At 40.0% G+C, this 19,559-nt stretch overlaps 2 protein-coding genes across 3 annotated transcripts in view; one reads left to right on the forward strand and one right to left on the reverse strand.

Moving 5' to 3' along the window:
* Positions 1–13,707, reverse strand: part of minar2 (membrane integral NOTCH2 associated receptor 2) — a 54,269-nt gene extending 40,562 nt beyond the window's left edge. Inside the window, exon 1 of the mRNA XM_077542854.1 lies at positions 13,689–13,707. The gene's annotated coding sequence lies outside the window, so the exon portion shown is untranslated. The remainder of the gene's footprint in view (positions 1–13,688) is intronic.
* Positions 1,935–19,107, forward strand: ajm1 (apical junction component 1 homolog). Of its 2 annotated transcripts, none has more exons than XM_077542853.1 (2): positions 1,935–2,247; positions 14,586–19,107. In XM_077542853.1, the coding sequence occupies exon 2, from the start codon at positions 14,640–14,642 to the stop codon at positions 17,865–17,867; it is 3,228 nt and encodes a 1,075-aa protein (XP_077398979.1). In that variant the 5' UTR covers positions 1,935–2,247; positions 14,586–14,639; the 3' UTR covers positions 17,868–19,107. The 2 variants fall into 2 exon arrangements, with proteins under 2 accessions (XP_077398979.1, XP_077398978.1); XM_077542852.1 differs by having other exon boundaries at positions 1,935–2,191.
* The last annotated feature ends 452 nt before the right edge of the window (positions 19,108–19,559 follow it).

Consider the following 19,559-nt stretch of genomic DNA (forward strand, 5'->3'; position numbering starts at 1 on the left):
GCGCGGGCCGCGTTGGGGTGGGGGGCGCTCCTGGTCCTGGGTTTGCTCTCCGGCCGGTGGCCCCTGCGGGGCCCGGGGGTCGTCCTTTGGCGCTGCCGCGGCCTGGGGGGCCCTGAGGTGTTGCGCTTGCTCTGTCCTGGCAGGGGTTGACGGCTCCCCTCTTTGGTGGAGATTTTCATCCATGCCAGATCCACCACACCAGCATCTATCGAAACTCAGACACAATTTGTTTCTCCCTCAGGTCATTGATTCGGTGGAGGCGGGTGTCTGTGGATCTCACTCTGCTTTGTCTGTCCTTTCTACCTTTCCTCAGTTTCTCCTTCGGGCCGTTGAGGTCTCCCTGATTTGTTGGAATTTAGATGTCTCTGGGGTTGGTGAAGGACTCTGGTTAGTGGCCCGGTGGGTGGTGTCTGGTCGGTGCTGGGCTTCGCTTTTCTTTCTTTTCTTTGGGCCCTCTTCGGGTCTCCTGGCGGCCCCACGACTCTGGCTGGATTTTGAAGTGTTCGGTTTAGGTGAACGGTATGGGAATTCTTTTTTTTTTTTTTACACGCACGCACGCACGCACACACACATACCAAAAAAAAAAAAAAGGGAGAACAATGATGATGACATGTCAAATGATCAATACTGAGCTCTCCCCAAAAAAAAGAAAAAAAAGAAAGTGTATTTATTGCATTGTTGGACATGATGCCATTTTTGTTCCTGTTTTAGCTCTACGACTGTGAAACCGTTTTTTTCATTGTTGAAGATTGTATACTATTGATGGCATTTTCTGTCCAATTTTGCCCTCTCCAACTGAAATGAAGTTTTTCCATTGTTATTGTTGACATTTGTGTACAAATGATGTTGATACCATTTTGAAACTGCAACAAACATTTTCATTGTTGTGTTATGTGCAAATGATATTTTCTGTCCTGTTTTGGAACTACAACTGTGAAGCAATTTAATTGTTGAACATTTTTAATGAATCGAGTTATGGCACTGCAGTTTTGTCTTTTCTTTTTTTTTGTTGCACTTTAATGTATTAAATATGCCATTTTCAATAAAGTTCAATAAATGTTTTGGCTTTCATCTGACTATTTAGTGATTTTTTTATGCATTTTTTTCTACATTGATTTTGTATTTGCACAAGCACTTTTTAAATCAAGCCTAAAGTTACAGACCTAATTGGACTAACAGATACATCATATAATTATTCTACATTAACATTAGTACATTAGTTTGGACAAATCAATTTAGAAAGTGTTTCCTGGATGTGATGAAATCACTTTGATCACACACAATACATTGATGTTGCCGTAAATGAAAAATTTGTTAAATCAACATGAATCTTTTAAACAATCTGAACACAATATAAATATTTGGATGTGACAAGCAATAATCAAGTGAGGAGGAAGACAGAAAATCATGTCAGCTGAAAACAAAATGGTTGTGTGGGACAGATGTACGCATTCAAATTAAGTAAGTTCGAAGCATTTTCTTTTTCAGTGTACATCATACAATTATGCTACATTAACACGAGTAAATCAGTTTGGACTAATTAATTTAAAAAATGTTTCTTGGACGTGATTGACTCACTTTGAACATATTACATTGTTGTAGTTAAAGAAAAATGTGTTGAATCAACATGATTCTTTTAAACAATCTTGACACAATTTAAACGTTTGGTTGTGACAAGCAATAATCCCAGCGAGGAGGAAGAGATCAAATCATGTCAGAACAATGTACGCATTCAAATTAAGTAAATCAGTGTATATATATATATATCGTCGGACAGTGTGCTACAAAAATATTTGTCCCTATACAATCTCTTTATCTACAGTAAATTGTTACTTCCGGGAAGGGATTACTGAGAATCCTAATAAACTACCGACGGAATCGGTATCTACATGCTCGTATGAAAGTAATAACCTTTCACCGCAGCAGGAGCACTGAACAGAAAGGACGGGGAGGGGTGCTTACGTTAAGAGACTGGGTTGTGGTTGCGGCAAGATAGATGCGGATGGTGCAGCGAAGATGCACAGCAATCCGCAAGAGACCCGTCTAACCTTGTAAAGGGAGCGAAGGGGGAAAGCAAAACGGCTATTTAAAAACAAACAAAGACGTGCGTGCATTTTTGCTGATGCGTGATTTTGTCAACCCCTCGTATTAAAAAATGGATACACTCAGAGCGGGTCTCCGGACTAATGTGGTAAGATACGAAGCATTGGATTCCCTGAATGATGTTGACATCCAGTCGCGATTGATGTGCGTGGAAATACGGTATTATGCATGTACTCTTCTAGCAACACTGCGCAGTAGCCTAAATGTTTAACACTGGTATTCATTTGAGTTTTACATGGCATCCGCGCAGCGTTTAACCTATTATGCATGCCCGCACAATGCGTAATTCAATCTAAAGTCAAAATCAGTTCGACAATTTGGAGCTTGCAAAGTGTCTCATTTTGTGCGGATGTTGCAGCTGGGGCGCTGTTGCTGCAACTATTTGGTGTAATCACGTTGGTTGAAATATTCCATCCTTTCACACATGACATCATCCTCTTCAAAATTCTACGGGCAGTGTGGCTCCCCATGCATCACGTGCCTTCAGTACATTATATATATATATATATATATATATATATATATGCCAGCTATTTCCATGTCTATTTGGGCTGCAGTGCACCAAGCAACAGATGCCATCCATAGCTACATACAATTCCATGGTTTGCCCCACTATCAGGGGTGTGCAGGGACATTTAAAGGGAGAGATATGGGGGAGAGATTTGTTTAAAAAATATTCACACAAATAAATTTGCGATTTTCACGTGTTTTTCAGTTCCACAAACAATTTCTTGATTTTCACGTTTTTTTTTTCAGATCCACAAATACAGTATATCCGTGATTTTCAAGTCTTTTTAAATTTTGTGTGTGCGTGCATTTTCCATGACTTTTGCTTGCGAGTTGTCGAAAGTGCGTTCGTGGATCATGGCGCACACGCATTTATTTTTTAGACAAACTGTTTCGAGATATTCACACAGACAAGCGCTCAGATAGTCACGTGTCTAAGGCCCATTCCTCCGCCGTCCACAGGGAGTCAGTGTTACTGTCTCCATTGAACGAGCCGTTTCTGTTTCTCTTTTAAATTGGACACTAAAAAACAGAAATCGAGTCTTTATCTGACCTTCCATTATGTGTTTATTTTTGCACAAGTCAGGAAACAAAATGCAATTTTAGTGTGTTTCCCTTGAGCTTGTTTTGCTTTCACTCGACAGACACTCTTCATCTGCTGTTACATTTTCTTTTTCTACACCACTTAAGCAGCAGTGGCCAAAGAAAAAGAGTGTCTTTCGAGTGAAGCTAAAACAAACTCAAGAGAACCAAATTAAGGTTGCATTTTGTTTCCCGAATTTTGTACGATTAACATATAATAGAAGATCAGATAATGGCTCGATTTCCGTTTCACAATTTCCATTTTTAAATGAGAAACGGGAGACGGCTCGTTGCTCTTTGGCAGCTGCACTGATCTGTATATAATGCTAGATAGCCAATAGGCCGAGACTTTTGAAGCCGCGAGGCTGCCGTTACTCCTCCCAAGATTGGCAGGATTTATGATGTTTTAAATATGTTCAACTTTAACAAGACGACTTGAGACATTATACAACTTGCCTTAAATATATGTATAAATTACAGTCCTAAATGATGTTTATAGGAGGAAACTATATGTTTTAATTAAATAATTATAACTGTAACTCAACAAAAGATGCCTATGCCCAAATCTAATATTTGGCTCTAATGAACTGGCCGATAAAAGAAAAAGGGGGTCTTCAAAGCAGCACATACCGTGCCGTCTACTTGTTAAAAAGCAGTGACCACCCTGCCACAAGCTACAGTTATATACAGATCACTGGGCCGCTGCTGCTTTATTGGCGTAGAAGAAGAAAATTTCACAGTAGAAGAAGAGTGTCTTTCGAGTGAAAGCAAAACAAGCTCAAGGGAAACAAACTAAGGTCACATTTTGTTTCCTGACTTGTGCAAAATAAACACATTATGGAAGGTCAGATATAAACTCAATTTCTGTTTTTCAATGTCCAATTTTGAACGAGAAACAGAAACGGCTCATTCCTGTTCAATGGAGACAGGAACACTGGCTTCAATTCTATGTTTGCCTTGCTGAGTTGTAGATCCGACTTCAGGAAAAGGGTTGATTAAAATTCTGATTTCTTCTCAATTTCCGACATTTTTTGTGTACTTTAAATGGTAACTCAAAAGGAAATTATCTTTTTTTCTGATAAACTGTATAAACAGGTGTCTACTAGTGTTGTCTACATGTCCTGGTCATTATTTTGACATTTTAGTGCATGTTGGTTGAAAGTTTGAATTTGGGGCAAAAAACGTGTGTTTGGTGCCATTTTATGGTTAAACACTGAGATAAACACAATTTGTCCTCTCATTACATGAGAAGTGGCCTACGTCACCCATCGTACAAGCCTCCTTAAACGCCTTCTTACCAAGTTGCTGCTGTCAATCACAGCCAGTGCCCAACCCTCTTCCCTTTTGCAACCCAACGGTCTTCCAGGCATCACTCCCTTTGAGTGACGATTTCAAATCTTAGTGAGGGGTGGAGGAAGAGTCTGACTTTCTGTTGAGTTACCCATTATATGTATCATCAGTAGTTAGATCACAACATATGCTGTTCAGGCTCCATGCCGATCCCAATGGAAGAGGATCATCATTCTTCTGTGTTACCGGAGATTTTTGGGTTCCTTAATAGTGGATGGGACATATTGTGGTCTTTTTGAAAGTGAGGGGACATATGTCCCCAGTGTCATCTGCGCCCAAATGTCAATGACTTCATTGTAGTTACCGCATTTGCTCCCAAAAACATATAAACACATTCTATTTTAAATATTGCTATGGTCCCAAAAATGTATTTATATGTTTTTTATGCTAGAGCATACGGAAGGCTTTGATGCAGCTTCTGGCCTGAGAAGGTCGCATAAAGCAATGGTAGTTATTATAAAAAAAAAAAAAACGGCCAGCAGGTGGCAGCAGAATATAAGAGATCAACAAGGGCCATGTTGCAAAAAACTATTTTCCCCAGTTTTCAACATGTTTGTGAATATTGATTAAACTTAGCTATATTCTAATGCTAATTGCTGCAAAACGAAAACAGACACAAAGATACTCTTTTTTTTTTCCTAATGAAACTTTCTCTTTCTCACAGTAAAACACAATATTCTGCGGGCCTTGCAAAATCAGTCAAAATCCAGTAAAACAGCCTGGAGAGAGCTTCAGTGAAAATGGCTGGAAGTAAATGAAATAATAGGCTGATTACAACTCATGTTACTACATTTCAATTTAACCTAGCACTCAGTAAACAATTTAACTCTGTGGCAATATCTACAAGATTGATCTGTGTGACACCCCCCACTTGTGACGTGCTTGTTAAACTAGTTGATTTCTACAATGATTCAGAGGGATTGGCCCACGCTGTTGTCGATGACTTTTAAATACTGTGTAAGGGAAATCGGTCCAATTAATAATTAATAATGAATAATTGTTATCATTAAATTAATAATTGTTATTATTAAATTAATAATCAATTGACTCATTAATTGAAGGAGACTCAAATTTAACATTTAAATAAATTTTGAATCAGAACCTCGGAGCACCACATCTGTTTTTGATAGTTTTATCAGGACAACAGATGAGAACCTCGTTGAATCAGCCATTAAAATGAAGGCTGTACCCTTTTTACGATTTGTGAGTTCTTTGGTCAGCTTAAGAGGTTTACTATACATTGATGAAACACACAGAGAGTAAGCAATCAGGTTTTGATTTCGTGCACGTTTATTTTCTAACCTATGTAGCGTCTGGCTTCTGTTCGATTTGTGCTGAGAAACACATTATGGTATTTGCGACTTGTATTGGTTGCTATGTCCATTTATATAAATTGTTTGTGAATGACGTTAGAGGCGATCACCAGTTTGTTTGTTTTTTGGAACAAGTGCCCGAGGCGCGGCGCTAGCTTGCAGCTCGGCTAAAAACACGCGCTAGTAACGACTCAGTGAGCCGTCACATTATTGTGGTGGAGGGGTATGTGTGTCCAAATGATCCTAGGAGCTAAATTGTCTGAGTCTTTATGGCCCTGGTAGAGTCACCCATGGCAAACAGGTCCTAGGTGGGGGACCAGACAAAGCACGGCTCTAGACCCTTTCTGATGAAAAACACTGTTGGGGCATGTTTTCCCTTGCCCGGCGAGCATCTGGTGGCCAAGCCTATTCCCATGGAGCCCGACGGGGCACAGCACCAAAAGCCGAAGGCCCTCTTCTCATGGGCTCACCACCTGTAGGAGGGGCCAAAGGGATTAGGTGCACAGTGAGCTGGGTGGCGGCCAAAGGCGGAGACCGTGGCGGTCTGATCCCCGGCTACAGAAGCTAGGAAATGGAATGTGACCTCTCTGGCGGGGGGAGGCAGATACATTCTAACTAGATATAGTTGGACTCGCCTCTACCCACAGCTTGGTCTCTGGTACCAGTCCTCTCAAGAAGGGTTGGACTCTTTTCCACAATGGAGTTGCACACGGTGAGAGGCGCACAGCAGGTGTGGGCATACTTATTGCCCCCCGTCTTGGCACCTGTACGTTGGGGGTTTGCCCCAGTAGACAAGAGGGTAGCCTCTCTCAGCCTTCGGGTGTGGGTCCTGACTGTGGTTTAGAGTGGGCTTAGAGTACCCACCCTTTTTGGAGTCCTTGCAGGGTGTGCTGGAGCGCGTTCCCCTCTGGGGACTACCTCGTTCTACTGGAGGACTTCAACACTCACATGGACAATGACAGTGAGACCTAGAGAGGCGTGTTTGGGAATTACGGCGCCCCCATTCAGACCGGAGTGGTGTTTTGTTATTGGACCTATTTGATTGTCCATGTGGCCTTCCGCTGTGGCCTTCAGGTGCCTTCCAACTGTAGAGGGACACTTCTCAGCCTCCCTAGTAAGGTCTATTCAGAGGTGCTAGAGAGGAGGGTCCGTCGGGTAGTTGAATCTCGGATTTAGGATGAGCAGTGTGGTTTTCATCCCGGTCGTGGAACAGTAGCCTAGCTCTACACCATTGGCAGGGTTCTTGAGGGTGCATGGGAGTTTGCCCAACCAGTCTACATGTGTTTTGTGGACTTGGAGAAGGCGTTTGACCGTGTTCCTCGGGGAGTCCTGTGGAGGGTGCTTCGGGAGTAGGGGGTACCAAGCCCCCAGATATAGGCTGTTCGGTCCCTGTACGATCGATGTCAGAGTTTGGTCCGCATTGCCAGCAGTAAGTCGGATTCGTTTCCAGTGAGGGTTGGACTCCGCCAAGATTGCCCTTTGTCACAGATTCTGTTCATAACCTTTATGGACAGAATTTCTAGGTTCAGCCAAAGCGTTGAGGGTGTATGGTTTGGTGGCCTCAGCATTGCATCTCTGCTTTTCACAGTTGTGGTGCTGCTGGCTTCTCCAAGCCGTGATCTCCAACTCTCGCTGGAGCGGTTCGCAGCAGAGTGTGAAGCGGTTAGGATGAAAATCAGCACCTCCAAATCTGAGACCATGGTCCTCAGTCAGAAAAGTGTGGAGTGCCCCCTCCGAATCCTGGCCCAAGTGGAGGAGTTCAAGTATCTTGGGGTCTTTTTTAAGAGTTAGGGCAGGATGGAGCGGGAGATAAACAGGCGGATCGGTGCAGCGTCTGCTGTGATGCGGACTCTGAATCGGCCCGTTGTGGTGAAGAAGGAGCTGAGTCGAAAGGTGAAGCTCTCGATTTACCGGTCGATCTACGTTCCTACCCTCACCTATGGTCACGAGTGGGTGAGTCATGACCGAAAGAACAAGATACAAGTTATCTCCGCAGAGTGTCTGGGCTTTCCTTTAGAGATATAGGGTGAGAAGCTCGGTCAACCAGGAGAGGCTCAACCAGAGAGGAACCAGTTGTGGTGTCTCGGGCATCTAGTTCTGAGGCCTGGATGCCTCCTTGGAGAGGTGTTCTGGGCATGTCCCACCGGCATGAGGCCCCAGGGACGACCCAGGGCACGCTGGAGGGACTATGTATTTGGGCTATCTTAGGAACGCCTTGGGATCCTGCCAGAGGAGCTGGTTGATGTGGCTGGGGAGAGGGAAGTCCCTGCTAAAGCTGCTGCCCCCCGCGACCCGACCCGGATAAGCGGTAGATAATGGATGGATAGATTACATACATTTTTATAAACTTAGACTAAAATTGTATTTTTTATAATGCTAGGAAATGAAAATAGAGACATTTAAGGGGTTTTAATTTTTTGAGAAATCTCAAAATTTACATTGTGGTCCAAATTAATGTATTTTTGCTATTTACTCAAAACTAATCATACGCCTAATTTTGGGAAAACACATCACACATAACGTTTTTTGCGACTGCTACGACTATTTGAAAGTCCTATATAAATAAAGATGACTTGACAATATCAGTCAGATGTTTTAGGGCTTTCTTGGTTGGCACATAAATGTATGTGCTTTGTGCGCTACTCCTGTCAGACTCAATAAATCAGTTTCTTTTCCGCCATGTCAAGGTCTACAGTGTGGCCCTCGTACGTTGTATTTAAAGGGAATTAAAGGAATCGCTTTGACTGACGGCGAATCAAATCCACTGTATTCACACCTACGACGGCACAAATAGGACTTTTTTTTAAATGCGCCAGTTTGCTGTAAAAAATACCAGCACTGGGTCTAACATGCCTCCGCACAGATTTTTGACACGTTCTATGCCTGACTTGCACAAATCACGAAAATAGAGCCCTATGTCTCTTGGCTGGCATAAGAACCCCTCTCAATTCTTCTGTAATAAATGTATAAAAAAGTGACTGGGGAGAGTGAAGTCTGGGCTTCCCTGCTTAGTTTTCTTCCTCATGAAGCAACCATGGATAACTGGAAGAAAATGGATCGATGGATATTTTTCATTGCAACCTTTTTTAATGCCAACACTGTTTTTGTATCAATACTTTTTCTACATTTCCATTCTAATGTCGGTGCTCTGGTTACATTTATTTATTTATTTTTCTGTTGCATTTTTGCATAATCATAGTCATTTTAGGAAAATAACTCAATTATAGGAAGATTCTAAAGGCTAGTGCCTAAAACATCAATTCAAATATCACTGATCACATGGTTTTCATTAATGCTGCGCACATCTTTATTTAAGTTCATTTTGAATGATATCCAACGCTAGTTAAACAACGTTTCTAAGGTACACAATTTCAGTCCGTTTTGAATGAATCATAAAAATGGTAGTTAGTTAAAGAGCTAAATCGGTCACTAGGTCAGTACAATACAGTATATAAAAGAGACTTTCCATCTCACCTCCTTCAGTCACGATATAGTGATTTATTTCAGGTCAATGAGCATTTTGAGAGAGTGGTGTTTTTATGGTGCATTGAGAGTATTTTCTGATGGGATGAACACAGTGGTGCACTGCAGTGTTGTACCATTGGCACTGAACACCGAACACCCATATTGTTTTTTTTCACCAATCACCTGACTTTGTGTGTACGTGTATGTGTGTGTGTCTGATGTTTTTTTTTTTTTAATCTTAGTTTATTCCGCAATGGAGGACCAAAAAATGCCAAAATAAAAAATAAAAGTGAAAATAAAAACAGATATAACAAAATATATAAAAAGTATATAAAAAAAGAAAATATAAACGGAAAATATAAACGGAAAAAAACCTAATATATAAAATATATATATATATATATATATATATATATATATATATATATATATATATATGTTGTTTTTATTTCCATTTATGTATTTTTTTGCATTTATTATTATTATTTTTTATATATATATTATTTTATATATATTTTTGCATTCTTGGTCCTCCATACTCTGCTATGCGTCAGAAAGTATGTTTTCACTTGCCAACCGGCCGCCTCCGACTTGGGAACGACCAGGCCCATCTGGGCTGGCCCAAAACACTGACGGAAGCCGGATGATGGCCAATATATCCGCACCACTACATTCAAGTGAAATTCTGCTTGTATATTTATTGCAAAGTTTGAAGTCAGTAACGGCAATATTTTTGCGATGAGTCACGTTTTAATGCTGCACATTGACGCCGATAATGGCCCAGCTCTAACATAAATGTGATGCGTTTTTACAAAGTCAGGCTTATATCTCCAAAAATGAAAATTGAGATATTCATGTTCTACACTTAATTCCCTTTCAAATGACATAAGTTAGATCAATTTTAATTTTAATGTTGGCAGGTCAAAATTTATTATTTTGAGAAAAACGTGTTTAAAGTTTTTGGCACGTACTTCTTTCAAATATCCATATCAACCAGTACCTTAGGAAAAATATATGGATACGAAACTTTCAGGGAGTGTTGAAAGACCAGTGGAAAGTAAAGTCCAATAGCAGGTAAGGACATCACCCAAGATTTGAATCCTTTAAAATGTGAGCAAGTTTGACATCAAACAAAAATGCAAACCAGGTAACAGTTATTAAAAAAAAAAAACATGAAATCAACAAAGTCCAAAACAAGTGCAAACAAATACTGGGAACAAACTAGACTTAACTTAAAACTAGGAACAAAGGGTGACCATGACAAGGGGATGACAATAACAATGACTCGACAAGGACTGAAGGAAATCAGTTAACTAAATACACATAGTAACAAGACAATGAGAGACACAAGAACAAGACACACATGGCTTGGGGAGATGACTGGGTGACACCAGGGACTGGGATGGCAAGCACAGGACTTGAAAAACTTGACGAGAGATTGACAAAGGGAGACACACAAGGAAAACATGACCAATAAACCAAACCAAAACCCAGACTATGACAAATTAAAATATGATCTGCCATTTGCTGTGGCCTGTGACAAATATGTTGATTAATTAATAGATATTCTATCTCAAATTGGCCACATAAATAAAATAAGAATGATTTGATGGTTCAGTTCAACACTTTTTTTTTTTTAAATTTGACATAATATTTTAGGAACACTTAGCCCTCTCTACTACTGTCCAGTATTACAAGTCAATATGCGCTCGAGCTGTGCATTAGGGTGGAGAGTTTTGGAAAGACCATTGCGATGACAGGATAATCTTTTCATCTTGAAGTATATTTCAGAGCTCATATTTGATTTTAATTCCATCCCACTTAAAGGTGTTAGAGAGGATTTTACTACAAAGTAGTACTATTAAGTTGTCTGATTCACTTAAAAATCGCTTTATCAACCTGTAACAGACCTGTACTTATGGTGGACAAAAATATACTAATATATATATATATATATATATTCTTCATAAACTGTGGACATTGCGGGAAATGTTAGATTCCAGCCAATCAATAACGAAGGTGCTTCGTTATTGATTGGCACCTGGCTTGTCAATCACACTTCCTGCGTATGTTTCCTGAGTACGTAGCTTGCGTAGGCTTCTAATGTAACAGTGTTTACCAGCGCGGCGGCGTCGCTTCTTCCGACTGTAGCTAGCTCCTGACGTGTGTTCAAAGTTAACCAACAATGGCAGAGAAGGATACAGGAACACCAAGCCGTAAAGAGAGACTGTTTTTGAAGTTGCTGAACAGAGGAGACAAGGATTGAAAGAGCGAAGCCAAACAAAAGACATTTTGGGCGAGTCACTGATTTGAATGTATTACTGAATAGCGGATAGGCCAAGACTTTTGAAGCCACGAGGCCGCCATATTACTCCTCTCAAGAATTTTTTCTCGGCATACAATCCTATACATAACGTCCTCTTGTTTTTTTATTAAACTTGTTAAAAAATAGTGACCACCCCGCCACAAACCTCGCCCCTATACTATAAGCGCCTACGAGCTGTTTATGTCTGATCTGTACGTATACGTATAATTTATACCAGGGGTGTCAAACTCCTTGTTGTGACGGGACACAGATCGTGTGAATCCTTATCAGCAAAATGATAAGGCTACCTTGTTTTCTTTGATTTCTTGTTTATTTGTATTCCTGGTACCAATAAAGATGCATCATGTGATTAATAGAAAGGAATGCCTAAAAGCACAGTTTGTTTTGGTCATTACATCCCAAAAGAACCTAAGTGATTTTGGTTATGATCAAGAAAACCTGTATGGATAATGGCTAGATATCAGCTCTTAATTTATGAGCTATTTTCATTGTCATCATTATATTTGTCAAAACATGGAACCTAGCAAATGAGAGATTACAGTCTCTTCTTTCATCAGGAAAAAAGCATATGTGACGGCGTGGTCAATGGCAAGTACCCAGATGCAGAATCGTGAACAAAAGTTTATTAAACACATATTTGTATCTGTTTCTGTTTTGCAGCAATTAGCATTAAAATATAGCTACGTTTCATGATTATTCACAAACCTGTTGAAAACACTTGGGGGGGGGGGGGGGGGGGAGCTTGTTGTAACATGGCCCTGGTTGATCGCTTATACTCTGCTGCCACACTGCTGGCTGTTTTTTGTTATAACTACTATTGCTTTAAGCGACCTCCTTAGGAGTCTGCATCAAAGCGTTCTGTGTGCTCTAGCATATAAAAACTTATAAATATGGTTTCGGGACCATGGTAATATTTAAAATAGAATGTTTGTATACCTTTTTGGGAGCAAATGAGTTAATTGTTGCACAAGCGAATGTCGTCATTGTTCCTGATAATGTAGATTATAATCCAAAGAGATCCAAATCTTAAATTCCGGGACCTTTTTCATTAATGAGTCAATTTCTACAATTATAAATTTTATGTATTCAAAGTGATGTCACTCACACTCACGAGTGCAAAACTCATAGCAGCAGAAGCTCCCTCCAGAGCAGATGAATGACAGTCGGGGGGAGTGTACAACTAAAAGTTTTGAAATGAGGCAATGCTTAAACTACGCCAACCTTTACATATTAATTAATAATTGAAAAATACACACTTTAAGTAGCACTAAGGAACTTTTCAACCTTAATAAAATATTTTTATAATTCTTCTGATGAAATATCAACTTAAATTTAGTTGAATGGCCTGAGGGGGTCTATTATAATTTTTACTGGCGCTAAGCAACTGAGGAGGATGGTTGGAACACTGCCACACAAAAAAACTACAAATGTGCTGACTGCTTTATGGCATACATCAAAAGCTACCCCGAATGAAAGGACAGTCAAGGATCAACATTGGCCCGGATTTCACTAGCTGGAGTGAGCTAAAAAAACGACAAAATGCGCTTGTCCTCATATGAAACGTGGTCTTCCTTCAGGCATAACATTACCGCTTTTGTCCATATGGTGTCACCATAATCAACGTAAACTGAAAGGTCGTTAATGTTGCTTTAAGCATCTGAATCAAGGCTGTGATAGACCGATTTGCCACCCTTAAAAACAGACGGTATTCTTTGATGCTTGCACCCAACAATTAGCTGGGGATTGCAGCTATTGGTTTGATTTTTGTTACCTTGTTAACCCTGAAAATTATACTGGTCTATGTATAGTTTTTTTTTTTTGTTAATTGAAAATTGTCAGTAAGGTGGGGGCTTTAGGACCCAGATGCGGGAAGGCAGAGGTGCAGTCCAAAAAGAGGTTTTAATTTCTAATCAAAAAGAACAAAATACACTGAACTAACAAAACATGAAGCTAAACATGATAAAACAACTTAGGCAAAACTAACTACATGACATGGATCCTGATAAGGCACAAAGGTCAGCGTGACGTGGCGAAAGACTTACGACAGTGGCAACAGCAAAATGAACCGACACAGGCAGGGGGGAGACAACCGACTAAATACACCAACACTAATGACATAACAAGACACACCTGGCTGAGGGCACTGATTGGATGACACGTGAGGGTAATGGGGAAAGGTGGACACAATCAGGGTTGACACAGACACCACACAAGGAAGGGCAAGTGACCTGAAACGAGAGGAGTCAGACTTTTCACAATAAAACAGGAAATGACACGACAAGGGGAACACACAAGGAAAACAGAGGCTAAACATGACAGGGACTAAACAAGACTGAAAATAAACATGACAAAAATGATAGACTCACTTTATGACAACACAGTTAACTTTTTTTTCATACAATTGTTCATACACTGTAGACAATGAGTACATATATTTTGGGTTAAATTTATAAAAATGCTTCATGTGTTTGTGTACCATATTAAAATACTGACTGAAATAACACTTCAAGTCTAATGATGACTTTAATGTATACACAGTATTGTATTCCTTTCATATATGTCTATCTGTGCATTTCCTAGGGGCTCAGCCCCCCCTTTCCATAAAACATAGTGACGCCCCTGTCGTCCACAACAACTGATCATAAATGTTGTTCCAATGTCATATAACAGGTACTACATTGCGCTGTTAATTCAATGTTTATCAATGAGAAATCAATATCAACCATTCCGATAAAATACTAACATTGACTCAATGACCTCTTGCTGTAAGGACAGCCTTAAGTTTGTTTATCTTTCTAACATGTCTAACTAGTATTGGTTGAGGAATTCCACAGATACATTACATTATACATTACAAAAACTATTTTTCTATAAATCAGTCATAAGTTTGTGGTAAAGAGCTGCATTGTTACTTACGTTGTTTTTTTATTATCTTCTAGGCAACATCAACAACCATTGAGCTTAATGGAGAAAACTAAAGGAGTCCTTTTAAGATGACACTCACAGGACCACCTGACTTATTGGTGTCAAGTGTGCATCGTGACATAAAAGTTACCCCCATTTCTTCACTCTCCAAATCCTTGCAACTCTACAAAGAATGTAATTCTTTAAATTGCAGCACACTGGAAGACATTAAAAGCAAGGACAATACGCAGCACTGCCGTATCTTTGAATATAACTCACTGGAGAACCCAAGACATCATAAATACTCAATGCATTCCCCACACAAGAAGAAGATTGAAAGGCATGGAGCTAACCCAGATATTGTCTGGAATGCCCTGGGTCACCATCAGAGGTACCGCTTTTCTGCTCCAGACATTTTCAACTATCGGTTAACATCTCAACCAATTGATGCAAGTATAAACAGTGAGCCTGCTGTCGCAGAACAAAAACGAAGAGCTCGGTCAAAAAGTGCCCCTCGAGTCCAAACTAGTCTCACTCCTATATCATTTGAGTCCTCATCCCCAGAGAGGAAGGGAAGAGAGTCCCGATGGACTGTTGGAGAATCTCATTGGAGAGCTGATATGTCCCCGCGTAAGGAGTCCTCTTATGCAACAAATAGAGCTCATTTACATGGACTTCAACCTCAAATAAGTTGTAACAAAAGATATTCACCCCATTATTCATCTACTACTTATGAGGAGGCATTGCTAGATAAACCAGCAACCAGCCCTCATGTCAGATGCCGGGTAGACATTAAACCAAATGATTCAGGATTACATCACACTGGAAAGAAACAACATACTCCTCAAATGGACAACCCCTGGCAAAAACACCACAATTGGGGAAGTAGGAGCCTGACTGTGCCACGCCATTTCTCCTATTCTAGAGCACCAACGCCCACTGATTCATTGGGTACAGAAAGTCAGCAAGCCTCTCAAAATTCCTACAGTCTGCCAAATAAGTACAAACACCAAATGGAAGTTCCTTTTGAAGGGATGTTTTCTTCTGGATATGAAATGGAAAGCAGAACACATTCCAGTCCTAACATGCCAATTCAGATGTTTTGTGAAGATGATCCTGGTAGATATGTTGCCACTGCTCCTCCTCAGCCAAGTTCTTATTTTCATGATCAACGTAACACAGGACAAACCTCCAAAGTGCAATATGTACACGATCAAAGAGGTACAATGGTGCATGCTATGGGTACAAGGGCTTATTACAATGAAATGGAGCAATATCCATACACTTTACAGGCAGGGTATCCAAAATCCTTTACAGCAAGTGAGCCGGGGCCATATATCATGCAACCACAACCAACAAGAATATTTTATGGGGACGATCCAAGGTCTTATCAAATTCAGACTGCCCCCCCAAGATTTTATTATTCACGTGACATGCATACCATGCCACCACAGCACCATATCCCAGCAAGGGCCCATTATACAAACAGCCCAAAAAATTTGAGAATCATTCAGGCACACACAGATGACTGGTTTAGTTCATATGCTTCTGGATATTCCTCTAATCCGGTAACTTATGTGTCCAAAGTCACTCCAACCAGAGTACAAGATCCTCTATTAATGCCTTGGTATTCTAACCCTTCTGCAGAACCACAAAGAATTGGCACAGATTCTAAGTCATACTCAAGATCATTGGATGATATTCTTAACTCGCATACAGAGAGGGAACAACCCCCTTCTGTTCAACGGCATCAGAGCTATAATGATCTGGATCCAAGGAAACCTGCAGTAGCCTCAGATGACAAACCGCAACCAGTGGTAGTCAATCTTTCCACTTCACCAAGACGTTATGCAGCTTTGTCTATGTCTGATAACTCCTTGATTGACCAAAGCCCTCCGCCCACATCAAAGAACACAACTAACAAACAGTGGTTAGTAACACCTGAGATTACAATCACTGATAATGACTTTCGGACTGGGAATCTTAGGAAGGCTGAAGTAAAGTCTGCCAGTTGGGATATTCTGGACTCTAGAGGCACTGAAGGGCAGCATGACATTAAAGCCTCAACCAAAGAAAAGCCACATGACAACTCTCTTCAGCAGAGTCTTGAACAACTTGATGAGCTGCTGGCTGATCTTGTGACTGACTACAAACCACCCAGTCGAAGGGCCAGTGAGGACATACTAGATCAGCTGAAGAAACTAATTGATGAGGAAGAGGCAGTATCACTGTCAAGAAAGAGCTCGGAGACTGTTGCAGAAGAACCACCACCTCTTGACAAGCAACCAACCTCAATGAGATTGAATCCTGATTCATTTCAAGATATGGATGGTGCAAGTGATGCAATGATGGGTGCGGATGAGTGCTCGCCAGATCAGAGCCCAGATGAGGATGATACAATGATGTGTTCGAACAACAAATGCCGGAGAACCGAAACTCTGTTCAATGCTTGCCTTTACTTTAAATCCTGCCACAGCTGCTACACCTATTACTGTTCTCGCAACTGTCGAAGAGAAGACTGGGACATTCATAAAGAGAGTTGTGTTTATGGTAGAATTGGCAGCTCATGTCGACATATCATCAAACATTGTCGTGAGACTATTGAAGTCCACAAAGCCTTCTCCCGTCTTGCCAAAATTGGTTATCTGTCTCGAGGTAGAGGTGTACTCTTCCTTGGTTTCCCAAACACTGTGTCTTCCAATAACTTTTTACAGGCAGGCCTGGATAGTCTACCCATGTCACCTACATACTTGTCTTTAAGAGAGCTTGAAAGCTTCAAAGACAACCTTGGAGAGTACTGTAAAGAATTGCAAGAGTCTGGAAAAGAATATGACCCAAATGAATGTTTTATCTTGAATGTATCCATTGCTGTTGGTGAGCAGCAGCCTGATGGACCTTCACCGAGGAACCAAGCTCCAGCAGTCAGAAAATATGCAAAGGTTGCTCTGGCTTCTTTTAGCCCTGACAGAAAGATCCACATGAAACAGGGTGAGATGGAAACCCTAATCCTAACTCCACCGCCAGGAACAACAGATATTGACAAAGCCGGAGAAGAAGGCAGGAAGGCCAGAGAAATCTGCTTTATCAATATACAACGAGAGTTAAGGATTCGAGGAGTATTTTTGCGCCATGAATACCCACAAGTGTATCAGCAGCTCTGTGAGTTTGTAGAAAATAACCTAAGATTCACCCCCACCACTATTTATCCAACTGATAAGAGGACAGGTAAACAGTTTATGTGCATGATTATGGCTGCCTCTGAACCAAGGACATTGGACTGGGTAGGGACTCCGCATCTCCTTGATGACATCATTTAAATGCATGTATGTATTTGGAGCACACAAACTATACTGAGCTTTTATTTAGTTTGTTATTTATTTTGTCAGTCTAATTTTTTAACAGAATATTGTACAGTACATTATTTTTTAACATACAGAACATAGTTTTTATCCAAATGATTTATCTGTATATTGGCTGCTTACTGTCACATATACAACATACTTCCTTCACAAGGAATGTACCATTTTTTAATAATTTATTAGAGAGAAAATATTCATTATTGACTTCAAAAGCAAATTCTATGCAAAGCTGATTTTTGGGTTAATGACCACATTTTATACACACACACCAATTTTATTGCAGTATAGCTGATAAAAGGATTATTAATTCCAAAGGGATTGGGATAGGAAAGGCTAAAGCTGATCTTGAACGACCTCAGGAGAGGTTGATGGTTTAATAGACGAACAGAGAACATTATATTATATTATATTATATTATATTATATTATATTATATTATATTATATTATATTATATTATATTATATTATATTATATTATATTGCATTGCTATTTTCTATGCCACTTCTCGTCACTGGGGTCAGGGGTGACCTGGAGTCTATCCAAGCTGACATTGGGCACACCCTGGACTGGTTACCAGCCAATCGCAGGGCACATAAACAAACAACCATTTACAGTGTAAAGATTTTGAATTTAAAATTTTACACTCACACCTATGGACAATTTAAAATCTTTAACTAACCTGCCATCCATGTTTTTTGACTGTAGGAGTAAGCCTAAACTACTAACCACACCTTTTACCAATTTACCATTTACAAATAAACAAATAATTGGATTAGACAGCGTCAGTTCAGTTTACATTTAGTGGCAATGTGAATAGGAATGATTGTCTATGTCATTGGGAATGTGTGTGCCCTGCTAGTTGACTGACTGTCAGTCTAGATTGTAGTTAACCTTTCACTAAAGTAATATTTAAGTACAGTATGTGTTCCCTATGCTGTTTGTTGCTCATATAATATTCTTCCGTGTTTTAATAGTTTTATTGAAGCAGTGTTCGCTACCTTTGCAATGAATATATATGTTGACATTTCAAAAGTGAAGATAATTTACCTACTTCAAATGTAAGACGTAATAATTGCAACGCCCTCACATGACAGTATGAAAAAGTAGCAGGAATAATTGTCATAACAAAAGTGACAGATGTGCCATAATAGATAGGCTACTGTATGTACATCATTAAATTTTCAGTGTTCAATGGTATTTTTTGGGCCATGTGTTTATTGTGATGATTTATGTGTTTGATTTTACATTATAAAACGTGATACTGCTCCTTTATTACATGAGTTTATTATTAAACGTTTATAAGAGTGCCACCTTATTATATACACACTAGTCACTTTCTTTTCTGGCTCTCAATGAAGGTGGAGACTTTTTACTCTACTCCTCTCCAGTCTTTATTGTTTGCCTGCTTGTTGACTTAGTTTTGTGCAGTCTTTTTTTTTTTCCTTAACTAACATCCGAGCTTCCCATTGCATTTTCTTCTGAAAATCAAAACTATGGTATTGGTCAGCTGGTCTCACGACACAATCAACATTTTCTCAATGAGAAGATCTGGGAAGGAAGAACCTGCTTGTCCAGATGAGACATTCACTTCTGGGTATTCCTTCAATTCCTGGAACAAGTAGAAGATGGTATGTCTGTCAATTCTGTCT

This window comes from Vanacampus margaritifer, chromosome 14, assembly GCF_051991255.1.
Source record: "Vanacampus margaritifer isolate UIUO_Vmar chromosome 14, RoL_Vmar_1.0, whole genome shotgun sequence".
Lineage (NCBI taxonomy): Eukaryota > Metazoa > Chordata > Actinopteri > Syngnathiformes > Syngnathidae > Vanacampus > Vanacampus margaritifer.

Coding starts and splice junctions, on each gene's coding strand:
- ajm1 (XM_077542853.1), top strand. CDS start 14,640: ATGACACTCACAGGACCACCTGACTTATTGGTGTCAAGTGTGCATCGT.